The sequence below is a fragment of the Ornithodoros turicata genome, unplaced genomic scaffold (genome assembly GCF_037126465.1).
Source record: "Ornithodoros turicata isolate Travis unplaced genomic scaffold, ASM3712646v1 Chromosome13, whole genome shotgun sequence".
Lineage (NCBI taxonomy): Eukaryota > Metazoa > Arthropoda > Arachnida > Ixodida > Argasidae > Ornithodoros > Ornithodoros turicata.
In genome coordinates, this window is record NW_026999307.1 from 165810 (window position 1) to 179449 (window position 13640).

At 50.6% G+C, this 13640-nt stretch overlaps 2 protein-coding genes across 2 annotated transcripts; one reads left to right on the forward strand and one right to left on the reverse strand.

The window, feature by feature from the left end:
* The first annotated feature begins 248 nt into the window (after positions 1–248).
* On the forward strand, positions 249–1490 carry LOC135372131 (uncharacterized). Its single transcript, XM_064605828.1, has one exon. It carries the CDS (start codon positions 249–251, stop codon positions 1488–1490), a length of 1242 nt encoding a protein of 413 aa, XP_064461898.1.
* A 9105-nt stretch (positions 1491–10595) lies between these two features.
* Positions 10596–11519, reverse strand: LOC135372132 (uncharacterized). Its single transcript, XM_064605829.1, has one exon. It carries the CDS (start codon positions 11517–11519, stop codon positions 10596–10598), a length of 924 nt encoding a protein of 307 aa, XP_064461899.1.
* Between the last annotated feature and the right edge of the window lie 2121 nt (positions 11520–13640).

A 13640-nucleotide genomic window follows, 5' to 3' on the forward strand; every position in this document is an offset into this window, starting at 1 on the left:
GGCCCGGCCAGGATTATTCAGCTAGTCGCCATCTTCCTTTCTTTGCTTTTCCTTTCTACCCTCTCTTCTATCCCCCTCCTCCTTTCACCCTCTTTGGCGGCAAGGGTCAACCTTGGGCAGTGCTTTCTGTCTTTGAGAAGCTGCACTTGAGTATAGTGTAGAGGTAGTGTTAGCGTGTGGGACACGTTCCCTAAGTTGGGCTCCGTGGTGGGTGGCACGCCTTCTACACCGAATCATACTCCCACTGCATGGATCATCAAACAGCCAAAAAGAATGATCGGCCCTTTAAGAGGAGCCGCAACGAAGTACGCACACTGCAGATCGCAGCAAAACCTGAAGAGCCATGGTTCCCTAAGATCCTTGTTATACATTCTGATAATCAAGAAAAACCACTCTCCAAGATATCTCCCTTTCTTGTTGCAAAGACACTTGAACAGGCTATCGGAAAGGCATACAATGCCAAGAAGCTTGGCTCGGGTGACATCCAGGTCGAGATCCAGAGCAGACAGCAGAGCTCGGCGCTAATGTCCCTTGGAAAGATTGGCGAGACTTTGGTCTCTGTCACCGCACATCGTACTTTGAATATGGTGAAGGGGGTCATCTCTGTGGATGAGCTTCTGTCATGTACAGAGTCTGAGATTGAGGAGGGACTCAAAGAGCAAGGTGTCGTTAGTGCAAAAAGGATAGTCCTACGAAGGGACAACAAAGAGATCCCCACAAAGCATATAATTCTGACACTTCAACTTCATGCTCTCCCACCGGAGATAAAGGCCGGGTATGTTAACTGTCGTATCCGTCCGTACATACCAAACCCTAAACGGTGTTTCAAGTGCCAACGTTTTGGCCACCATTCCCAGGTTTGTCGTGGGCAGCTGGTCTGTCCGAAATGTGCCAGTACCAACCACAGTCAAGAGTCGTGCGGCAACGCTTTCCATTGTGTGAACTGCCAGGGCGATCACCCTGCATATTCTAGAACTTGTCCACGTTTCAAAGATGAAAAAGAAGTTCTCAAAATAAAAACTGAACAAAATTTGACCTTCAAAGCGGCACGTGCGCAGCTAGATTTTCAAAGAAAAGGCACTTTTTCTGAGGTGGTGCGTAGGGGAGTCGCACCACCCAGAAAGTCGGTGGAGACCCAAACTGTTGGGCCTCCACTGCAGACTCCCCATCATGTTCCCACGGACACTCAGGTGTCCCCTTCAGTTTCCCTGACCAGCCAAAGTGCTGAGCAGGAAGAAGCAGCTGGCACCTCGAAGGAGGTTGGCAGCACGCTTTCTCTTTGGGATGGGTTTGCTGAAAGCCCTTCCCAGAGTGTTGCACAGGACATGGAGCTCGATGGCGACGACTGCATGTCGCAGAAGTCGTCATCCAGCCTTCCAGGCATGACCTCTCAGGTGAGAGAGCAAAGAGAAAAAGCTGGTGGCAGAGGAAGGGGGAATAAACCCAGGGACAAAAGCAAACCGGCCCCACCAAGAGTGCTACCTCCCTGAATGCTCTTCTCTTACAAGATGCCTAAGCAAATCCCTACACGCACTCAAATGAAACAGTGGTCTTTTATTCTCCTCCTCTTCCTCGTACTCCTCATGGCTCCTACTAGCATTATACAGTGGAATTGCCGGGGTCTTACCACAAACATTGATGACATCCATGATCTCTCAGAAAAACATAATTCCATCTGTTTCTGTTTGCAAGAGACATACCTTTACCCTGAAATTTCCAATCCTTTAAGACAATGGAACATCTTCCGGAGAGACAGGGTAGACGCAGGACGAGCAGCAGGAGGTGTTGCAGTGCTGACTCGAAAGGAACTTCCTGCGCGAAATGTCCCACTCACAACAACACTCGAGGCAGTTGCTGTACAAATCTGTTTCGATACTGTTATAGCAGTATGCTCTTTATACCTTCCACCTTCAGTTGCCGTGGAACAAAAAGAATTTGAGAAACTCCTAGATCAACTACCCGAGTCGTTTATTTTACTGGGAGACTTCAATGCGCACAATCCACTGTGGGGCAGCAGGAAGGCTGACGTTCGTGGCAGGATGTTCGAGCGAGTTCTACTTGCACGACCGCTCTGTCTGTTGAACACAGGGTCACCAACGTATGTAAACAGCTCCACGCAATCATTTTCTTCAATTGACATCTCGATGTGTAGTCCGTCTGTGTTTCAGAGCATACACTGGGAAGTGGATGAAAACCCTTACGGCAGTGACCACTTCCCGATCGTACTGAACTATTGCTCTACAGAAAGTAGTTTAACTTCCATCCCACCACGGTGGAAGCTGTGTTCGGCAGACTGGAGCGTCTTCGCACAACATTCTGATCTGTCGTCTTTGGTTTTAGAGGGAATGACTGCTCAAAATGCAAGTAACGTCATTACAGATACAATAATAAGCGCAGCCTCTCTCTCTATTCCGCAAACATCTGGTCGTCTACCAAGGCGGCCGAAGCCTTGGTGGACGGATGAGTGCAAAAAGACCCGCCAGGAGCAACATCGCATGTGGGGTATTTTCCGAAGGTACCCAACTGTGGCAAACTTACTTGCTTTTAAAAAGGCTCGAGCTAAGGCACGATGGACAAGGAAACAATCTAAAAAAGAATCCTGGAGAAATTTTATCTCGTCACTGAATAGTAACACACCTTCCAAAAAGGTATGGGAAAGGCTGAGAAAAATCAGGGGAGATTATCGAGATCTTTCTATTCCTCTCTTGCAAATTAATAATAGCCCTTGTGAGAGCTTGGAAGAACAAGCTAATGTCCTGGGGGAACACTTTCAGAATATTTCTAGCTCCTCCCACTACAGCAGGGAGTTCCTTAAGGTCAAAATGCGTGCTGAGAAACGCAGCATTTTAAATGGTGGTAGTGACAACAGTGCATATGACATGCCCTTTAACATGTCTGAACTCTTAAGGGCGTTACCTCCTTCAAAAGACACAGCACCGGGTCCAGACAGGATAACTTATTCTATGCTACGCCATCTGTCGGGTACATCGAAGGAACGCCTCTTACAATTCTTCAACCTGGTTTGGAGAGAAGGATGTCTTCCATCTCAGTGGAAGGTAGCTACAATTATCCCTGTCCTTAAACCGGAGAAGGACCCATCATCACCTGGTAGCTACAGGCCTATCGCGCTCACCAGCTGTTTAGGCAAAACTTTTGAGCGAATGGTGAACAACCGTTTGGTACACTTTCTTGAGGAAAACGAGTGCCTTAGTCGATACCAGTGCGGTTTCCGAGCAGGCTGTTCAACAACTGACCATCTCCTCCGCTTGGAAACTACCATTCGTGAAGCCTTTGTAAAAGGACAGCACTGCGTGTCGGTATTTTTTGACCTCGAAAAAGCTTATGACACCACGTGGCGTCACGGCATCCTCGTAGACTTGCATTCGTTGGGGGTACGAGGCCGTTTGTTACGATGCATTGCCAACTTCCTTCAAGGAAGGACCTTCAGAGTGCAGCTTGGTACAGCTTTATCACACCTTTTTATCCAGGAGAATGGTGTACCACAGGGGGCGATCCTTAGTGTTACCTTGTTTATCGTCAAGATGAACTCTGTTGCCAATGCAATCCCACCTTCCGTAGCCTACTCCTTATATGTCGACGACATTCAAATCTCGTATTGCTCCAGAAGCATGGCCATGTGCGAGAGACAACTCCAGTTAACTATAAACAAACTCTCCGAATGGTCTACAAAGAATGGTTTCACCTTCTCACCCAATAAGACAGTTTGTGTGCCATTCTCAAGGGCTAGAGGAATTGTCCCAGAACCTGACCTCAAGATGAATGGTCACAATCTGCTTGTTGCACACGAACATAAATTTCTTGGTGTTCACTTTGACAGTAAGCTCACCTTTTTACAACATGTCAAACAACTAAAGGTCAAGTGCGTCAGATCACTGAACATACTTAAGGTATTGTCACACAGGTCCTGGGGTGCCGATCGCGAAATGCTATACCGTATATATATCTCGGTGGTCGTTCAAGGTTTGACTATGGTTCTATTGTGTATGGATCGGCCCGTCAGTCAGTCCTAAAGATACTAGACCCTGTGCATAATCAGGACTGCGACTTGTCCTCGGCGTCTACCGAACCTCACCAGTCCAGAGTCTTTACGTCGAGACCAGTGAGTGGTCTTTGGAGATGCGGAGATTCTACCTTGCAGCCATGTACGCATTAAGAATCCGGAGCTACCCGCAACACCCTGCCCTCCCTTGCGTCAAAGGCACGCACTTAAAACAGCTGTTCATAAGAAAACCGAGGAGTATTCCCCCGTTCAGTATGCGGATGCAGAGAGACATCGAGTTCTATAATTTCACTGCCTATGACTCTATGCTATCAGAGTTCAGCCGCAGAATTCCTCCGTGGGCAGTACCCCCCAGGTGCGACCTCACACTGGCAAAATACAATAAACATGAAACACCTCTGATTCAGCTTCAGCACGAGTTTCAGCATCTGCGGGAGAGTTTTGGAGGCCATGTTGAGATATATACTGACGGATCGAAGACAAACACAGCGGTGTCATGCGCCATGGTGTCCGAGACAGAAATAAGATATCACAGGTTAAAGAATGTTGCATCTATCTTCTGTGCTGAGGTTTATGCAATCATCCTAGCAATGAACTTCATTTTGCAGAATTGCATGAAGTCTTCAGTAATCTACACAGACTCCTTAAGCTCATTACATGCTATATGTAGTCTGAGGACGGGGAAAAACTTCCTTGTACACAGAGCACAGTGTTTGGCATAGACAATTTGCAATAAAGGGTATTCCTTGATCCTTTGCTGGGTGCCAAGCCATGTGGGCATCCATGGCAACGAGTGTGCAGATAGAGCGGCCACTGCTGCTCTCACCGCCGACATTACCCCTTTTGACATCCCATATGAAGAATTCAGGCGCTCTTTAAAGGCAAACATAGACACCAAATGGCAACACCTCTGGGACACACAGGAACAAAATAAGCTTCATGTCATCAAGCCCCACTGTGGGGCCCGTGTAAGCAGTTTAGAATGTCGGCTGCATGACGTCTTGCGAAGTCGCCTCAGAATTGGCCACACATACCTCACGTACGGATTCTTGGTTCGTGAGGAGGACCCACCCTGTTGTACAGTTTGTGGTGTGCAGCTCACTGTGCTGCACATGCTGATCACCTGCCCATTGCATGAACAGCACCGCCGTAGATATTTTAAAGAATTTTATTATCAGTATTTACCTTTTCACCCAGCCCTTTTGCTCGGTGATCAGGCTGTTGTTCCTTTTAGTAATGTATGCAATTTTTTAAAAGACATTGGCTGTCTCAGTGACATATAAGATATCCCCACTTTAGCCCTTTAGTTTTAGACCATAACATATCTCACCTCTGCTTTGGCGCTCTCTAGTCCTCGTTGCTTTTGCGCCAAAAAAAAAACCCAAACATCATCATCATCAGCCTCTACTGCGGCGATAAAGTCTGCAGCACCCGTGTAGCTCAGAGCGATTTGCAGCAGTCGAAGTTTAGGAGCCAGATTTAAACTTTGTGCAAGATCCATAAGCCTGCCGAAGCGACATGCAAGCGTCCCCATACAGTCTCTTCATCCTCCAATAAATGCTTTGAGGTTTTTCGCGCTCGCTGGTCAGAAAAATGATGACGGTGTCGAAGCTAGGAGGCAAAGAGCAGACAAGAGCTCGGGTTCGTGCCAGAAGCTCGACTGTTTATTCTGCAGCGGCGCGCTATGCTCGAGACGATCGCGATGGTCGATGACGGTGGCGCTACATGGACCTCCCCCCAGTGAAGCGATATCAGTGGTGAGTAGTACTGAGGGGACGAGCCCAATGAACATGGCGACGGCGAACTGGCTGCGTGGTGTCTTCTGTAAGAAATTAATGGGGAGGCAAACTGGGAGGCGTGGTGGTAGGAGATACGTCAACGGGGCTTTCGATGAAGGCCGGATTCAGCCTGTCAATAGATACCGTGCACTGGCGGCCAGCGAGCTGAAGGGCGAAATGTTTCGCTGACCGCTGAAGAACCTTGTAGGGGCCGCCATATGTGGGCTGCAAAGGCTTTCGGGGCGCGTCATGGCGAATGAAGACGTGAGAGGCCGTTTCAAGAAGGGGGTGGCGATAGGTGAAGTGCTGCGAAGGGGAGCGGGATCGGACGGCTGGTAGGGGACGGGTTAGCTAGAACGTCATATACCTCGTCTGCTGCGGTTAGAGTAAGGGCAGAGATGACGTGGTAGAATTTTGTTTGCTGGGATGTGACGCCGGCAAGGCTGAATTGGTCTTCCGCCTGGACGAACCATACCCCGGGGTTTCGGTTGAAGTATTGCGGAAGTTTGACAGCAACAGCGGACAGCGAAGGCTGTGGGACTGAACTGGCTGAGGGTTCGTCGTGGGACATGGCTTCGCTAGGTCGGCGAATGTAGAAGTTCGGGTCACCAGATTGTCGAGGCTAGGAGGCAAAGAGCAGACAAGAGCTCGTGTTCGTGCCAGAAGCTCGACTGTTTATTCTGCAGCGGCGCGCTATGCTCGAGATGATCGGGATGGTCGATGACGATGACGGTGCCGCTACAACGGTATGTTGCTCCTCTCAGGTGCGGGGCGGGTGTCTTGGACATGACTTTGTGACGTCATACTATGCGGCACGCCAACTAGCTTCCACGTGATCCTCCGTCTCGTGTGACGTGCGAGCACATCTAAAGATCAACCGCATACTACGCGATCTCCTTTTTATATCGCCATCTTAAGGTGACTTTTTGACTGACCCTCGTATAAAGCATGAAAATGTAATGGAGATGGTCACGAAGTACTCATATCAAATAGGCCTGCTTTGCGCTAATTATACTAACTAGAATATACAGGGTGTCCCAGCTAAATGCGAACATACTTTTAAGAAAATATATATATACCACTTTTTCCGAGATGAAATCAATAGACCTCTACCGAACAGACGTCACCGTGACGTAATGATGACGTTGGTAGATATATCGAAACCGAAACAGCTCGGTTGGAGAACACCGCCTTTTCACAAAGCCATATTCCTTCACAAAGGTCACAGGTGGCTTCTTTGTATTAGTGGTACACACAAATGAGGTTACGTAATTAGCCGCTTTCATGTCTTCATTCGAGTTCCCAGTTCACAGCGGAAAGAAAAGAAGGCTTCACCCCAAGGGTTCCATCGTCTGAAAGTCAATGTCGTAATCCCGTGTGGAATGTGGTTTGTTATTACGACTGAGTTCGTGCTTGCTTTGTATGGAGACACCATCTACAGTCTGAGAAAAACTCGTGCCTTTCAGGCTACAGAAGATGGAAGTGTCAGAGAAAGAGGTAGACTAGACACAGGTTGCCGTGAGAGCCAGGCCAGTCGAACTAGCGCCCGAGCTGGCCGAGGCAAAGGTTTTTATTACCCACGCGCCTAGGTTATTGGTGCGCGGGAATGGTAATGGCGATGCCGCTACAGGACTCCCCCCCCTAGTGAGGCGTCGGAAGATGTCGAGCGATACATAGCTGTGGGGCCCAGGTGACGTGTCGGCGGCGGGGGGGAGGCGATGAAGTCGAGGGTGGAGAGTGAAGTGCGGACGAAGTGGCAGGAAGAATTGGCGTCGGCCCTGTGTCGGAGTTAACGGCGCTGGGGGACGTCGCAGGAACGTCGAGGAAGGCGGGCTTCAATCGCTGCAGGGCGACAGTCTCCTCTCGGTTCTTTACCAGGATGATGTAATGCGTAGGAGATCTTCGCACGACAGCGTACGGGCCGGAGTATGGGTGCTGAAGGGGCCTCTTGACTGCGTCGCACCTGAGGAAGACGTGTGAGCACGTTTCGAGTTCGGGGTGCTGGTACGTCGCAGCAGAGCGTGGCACACGCGGGGGGATCGGGTGGAGGGCGGCCATTGTTTCGCGAAGGCGGGACACGTAGTCGGCTGGTGATGGAGACGGGAAGTCGGGAGGTGGGTCGATGATATCGCCAGGCAAGCGAAGAGACGTCCCGAAAACTAATTCCGCCGATGTGCAGCCTAAGTCTGGCTTATAAGCCGACCGAACTCCCAGCAGAGCTAGGGGCAGGACTTCTGTCCAAGGAAGGTCAGATGAGGTCCGGAGCGCGGCTTTCAGCTGCCGGTGAAAGCGCTCAACGAGGCCGTTGGAAGCCGGGTGGTAGGCGGTTGTTCGAATACGTTTGGTGCCAAGGGCTTGCGTGAGGTTGGAAAACAGGTTGGACTCGAATTGCGCGCCCCGGTCTGTGGTGATGATTGACGGAACACCGAACCGCGATACCCAGGTGGAGATGAAGGCTGAGGCGACGGTGGCGGCGGTAGCGTCGTGAATGGGAATGGCTTCGGGCCACCGGGTGAAGCGATCGACGATGGTCAGAATATACCGGTGGCCAGCACATACCGGAAGCGGTCCAACCAGATCAATGTGGAGATGCGCGAAACGGTCGTCGGGGGGCAAGAACCTTTCTGGTGCTCTGCGGACGTGCCGTTGCACTTTGCTGCGCTGACAGGGAAGGCAAACGCGCACCCAGTTCTTGACGTCCTTGTTCATGTGCGGCCAGACATACCGTTGGGAAATCAAGCGCAGAGAAGCGCGGGCGCCGGGGTGAGAGAGCGCATGGTACGTCTCGAAGATGCGACGTCGCAGGGAAGAGGGGACGAAAGGTCGGGGCCGTCCCTGAGAAGTGTCGCAGGCAACCAGAGTGGAGGAGCCGGGTAAGGCGACATCTTCGATGGTCAAAGAAGCCGCGCCAGAACGGTACTTAGCCAGCTCGGCGTCGGAAGACTGTGCTTGGGCCAGGGCGTCGAGAGAGAGTGCAGGCAGCGATCCGAGAGCGTTCACGCGACTGAGAGCATCCGCCGCTGCATTGTCAGCACCGCTGACGTGTTGAATGTCGGTGGTGAATTCCGCGACGAACGCAAGGTGACGGGTTTCGCGAGGACTGTATTTGGTACCTGATGCAGAGAAGGCATATACAAGGGGCTTGTGGTCAGTAAGCACTGTAAATGCACGGCCTTCCAAGAAAGGGCGGAAGTGCTTTATCGTGAGGTAGATGGCTAAAAGTTCTCGTCCAAAGGTGCTGTACCTCGTCTCTGGCGGTTTGAGCTTGCGAGAGAAGAACGCCAAGGGGCGCCACGCTCCTCTGATACGCTGTTGAAGCACGGCGCCGACGGCTGTGCTGGAGGCGTCAACCATAATGGACGTTTCGGCGTCATGGCAGGGGTGGAAAAGGAGCGATGCGCTCGCAAGTTCTTCCTTAATGGCCTTGAACGCGGCAGTGGCTTCTTCGGTCCATGATAGAGGCGGTGGGGACACAGTACGTTTAGAAGTAAGCATGGCTTCGAGTGGAATAAGCTTGGCCGCGCACGACGGAATGAAGCGCCGGAAAAAGTTGATTAACCCAAGGAACTGGCGCAGCTTGGTCAAGGAAGTGGGAAGCGGGAAGTCCTGGATGGCCGCAACTCTGGAAGGCAAAGGCAGGATTCCCTGGCTGTTGACACGGTGCCCGAGGAAATCGAGTTCCGGAACGCCGAACTCGCTCTTCGCTGCGTTAATGATGATTCCATAGTCGTGAAGACGGGAGAACAGCGCACGAAGGTGTTGCTCGTGTTCGGCCGGCGAACGACTTGCGACGAGGATATCATCAATATACGCATAGACGAAGGGGAGGCCGCGGATGATGTTGTCCACAAACCGCTGGAACGTCTGAGCGGCGTTCCGCAACCCGAAGGGCATCCGCAGAAACTCGAATAATCCGAAAGGTGTTGTGATCGCGGTTTTGGCTATGTCCTCTTCGGCCATCGGGATCTGGTGGTACGCACGGACAAGATCTATTTTGGAGAATACTGTGGCGCCCTCCAGCTGTGCAGCAAAATCCAAGATGTGCGGTATGGGGTATCTGTCCGGGATAGTGGCTTGATTCAAAGCGCGATAGTCGCCGCACGGTCTCCAATCTCCGGTCTTTTTGGGCACCATGTGCAATGGCGACGACCAGGTGCTTGATGACGGCCGGACGATTCCGAGCTCAAGCATGTGGTCGAATTCTGCTTTGGCTACCCGGAACTTCTCGGGTGCCAGACGACGCGGGCGAAAGTGGACCGGTGGGCCACGGGTGGTGATGTGGTGGACCACGTCGTGCTGCACAGGCCTGGTCCAGTCAGGTGGCTGGGTGAGTGCCGGGAATTCCTTCAGTATGGCGGCGAAGGGTGATTCAGCTGGTGATTCAGGCACGGCACAGGCCAAGACACGCAACGGTGGAGTCGATAGACGTAGTCCATGCACTGACAAGGAAGTAGTCCTGTCGATCAGACGCTTCCCGTGAACGTCTACCAGCAACTTGAAGTGATTTAAAAAGTCGGATCCGAGGATGGCTTGTGTGACGTCTGCAAGCAGGAAAAGCCATCGGAAGTCTCTTCTGAGCCCAATGTTGAGAGTGAGCGACTGCTGGCCATAAACCGGGATAATGGAACCGTTGGCGGCCTTGAGTGTGGAGCAAGGTTGTCGGGAACGGGAATAGCGCGCACCGGCGGGGATGACGCTGACCTCGGCGCCCGTATCGACCAGGAGCCTTAAGCCCGATACACGGTCTACGATACGAAAGAGGCGGCTGTCGCCGAGGCCGAATCCACTTGCCGCCATTAGTGGGGGGCCGGCGGGTTTCCCGTCCAAGAACAGGGGAGCAAGCAGTGGTGGGCTTCGGCACCGAAGCGATGGTGGTACCAACAGAGGCCATCCTGATTCGCAGAACGAGATCGCGATCGCCGTGGCGACGGGGAACCTCTGCGGAACCTTGGGCGACGGGGGCTCGGGGATCGTGGGCGAGCAACCAGCGTCGCAACCAATTGCGTAAGGCTATTAACCTGCTGGAGTATAGCTTCGGTGGCTGGAGTGGGTTGGGAAACCGAAGGACAAGCTTCTGGGATGGGCGGAATGGCTGGGGGAACCGCTCGCCCTCTAGTCTGGGTAGCCGGTTGCTCGAGAACGGAAAGAGAAGGAGATGAGGCAACCTCCATGACAGCATCCGCGAGGGTGGCGAGCTCGTCGATGGGAAGATTCGCGGCTGCTGCCAAGACCATCTGCACGTTATTGGGTAAGCGCTGCATGAACAGCTGACGCAAGAATTTGTCGCCGGCCTGCGGAGCGTCATCTCCCAAGAGCTGCTTCATGCGGCGCAAGAGCTGGGTAGGCCGCCTGTCACAGAGCTCTTCCGCCGATAAGAGCTGCCTCAGACGGTCACGGTCGGAGGCGGACGTACGCTTCAGCAGGGCAGACTTGAGTTGGTCATACGCGTTCTGCGTTGGGGGAGAGATTATCAGATCTTGTACTTCCTCGGCGGCCGCGGGAGACAGGGCGGAGATGACATGATAGAAACGAGTGGTCTGAGCAGTCACACCGGCCGGATGGAACTGGGCGTCCGCCTGGGCGAACCAGATAGCTGGATTGCGATCCCAGTAGGCTGGAAGTTTAACGGCGATGGCTCCTACATGGTGCTGTTTTCCGTCAGAGTTGGGCTGTAGGGAACCTGTGCTAGAGGACGACGGAGGTGGGTCGCCTTGATGCATCGCCGACGGAAAAGGGAAAGTAGCGTCGTTCCAGAAAGGAACGTCCGGGTCACCAATGTCAGAGAAAGAGGTAGACTAGACACAGGTTGCCGTGAGAGCCAGGCCAGTCGAACTAGCGCCCGAGCTGGCCGAGGCAAAGGTTTTTATTACCCGCGCGCCTAGGTTATTGGTGCGCGGGAATGGTAATGGCGATGCCGCTACAGAAGAGCCCGCTAACCATATTCAGCAAGGGCTACTGAAAAGATAGGGCTACCGGTAGAATGGAGCAGAACAAGGCTAATAATATGCAAGGAATTATAAAAAAATCTTACAATACGAGAAGCCACATTTCAACGTTGCTATCTTGTTACTTATTGAATTTTGGTACAGTGGTTCTAGTCTACCAAGTTGGCGGCACTACTGTACCCTCTGACGTCATTTGTTTGTAAACAGGGAGAGGTTTATTGTAATATAGCATATGCTGAAGAGCACTCCTTAGGAGGGCATTAGCAAACTTCTGCAATCTCTTAATTAACTTTCAATAATATACAGGCTGCGAAGTTGTCCCAATGAGAACATCTGGTTCCTTCGGTCACCTGATACCGGAGCCGTTTTCAGAAGAAAATCCGTTCGACAGATCGTCCGCAAAAAATTCGTGAAGGAACACCATTATTTCTTTATTTATTTCATTGTGCGTCTTCGGAGATGCGTCTTTCCTTCACACCCAGTGTGAGAGGGTGAAGGAGCACAGTGCCGCCTCATGCGTCGAAGATGAGCTTTAACTTGCGGAAACAAAACAAATCATCGGGTGACTCTATCGGAACTGCCCTTATCGTTTGTTGCATTTTCTGTTTTCTTTTAATCTTTTCCCAGGACGCAAGAGGCGATAGTGTGCTCTTTCACCCTATCACATTGGGGATGAAGGAAATACGCGTCTCCGAAGATGCGCAATGAACAAAATAAAGTAAAATTTTTTGCGGACGATCTACCGAAAGGATTTTTGTTCTGAAAATGGCCACGATATCAGGTGACGGAAAGGAACAAATGTTCTCATTGGGACAATTTCGTAGCTTTAATAATTTAAAAGTTAATTATTCAAAGTTAATTAAGACATTGCCTTCGGAATTTGCTAATGCATTCCTAAGGACTGCCCTTCAGCATATGCTATATGGCAATTGATTTCATCTCCGAAAAAGTGATATATATATATATATATACTTAAAAAACATGTTCACACTTTGCTTAGACACCCTGTATATATGTATATATATATATATGTTTAACTAACTTTTGATGAACTATGCATTTTTGAGTTCACAGTACACCTACACTACCAACATCTCTAGACATAAACGAAATCAACTACTGACCGTCTGGGTACAGTTTTTTTTCTCGGCAGTGTTGGTTGCTGTCTGCTCAATAGGTCGGGGGCAGCTTCGGTTGGTAAACTGCATCCTGCGGTGAGTATATGCTGATATATAATTTGAGTATATCTCATAAACTTAGCTAAAATGAAAATCTGTCAGCGCTCACTGCCCAATCATTGCCCCTACCCGCTGCCATTGATAATGAAATATCCCTTCGATTTTCTCTTAATGTACTAGTATTAGCTTTTTACTCATCCAGTTAACTTTTCATGTAGACTATCTACAGTGCAGTCAACTATTAGGTGCTAGAACTATCTCAGTTAGTTTGCTGCAAATTGGTGTGCTGAAATTGGTTGTTGACCTTTCATGCTTGAGCGTCCAGAGTTGTCTTAGCAAACCGTTGGTGAACAGCAATGAGCTGGCGGTCCAATCAGAACACAAATTCCTTGGTGTCATTTTCGATACAAAGCTCACATTTTCAGCTCATATAAAGAACCTAACAGGCAAATGCTTAAAATATTTAAATACAAATTCCCTCACACAGATTTTGAAACTATATCTGGTGTACACATGAATAGTCCGATCACGGCTATATTATGGATGTATCATCTACGAGTCTGCACGCCAATCTGTGCTGAAGGCTTTGAATCCTGTCCATGACCAGGGACTGCGACTATCACTCGGAGCTTTCCGTACGACACCTGTTGAAAGTCTTTCTGTGTAATCAAACGAGTGATCCTTTGCAAAACGTCGTTTCTATCTTGGGAGTTTACAT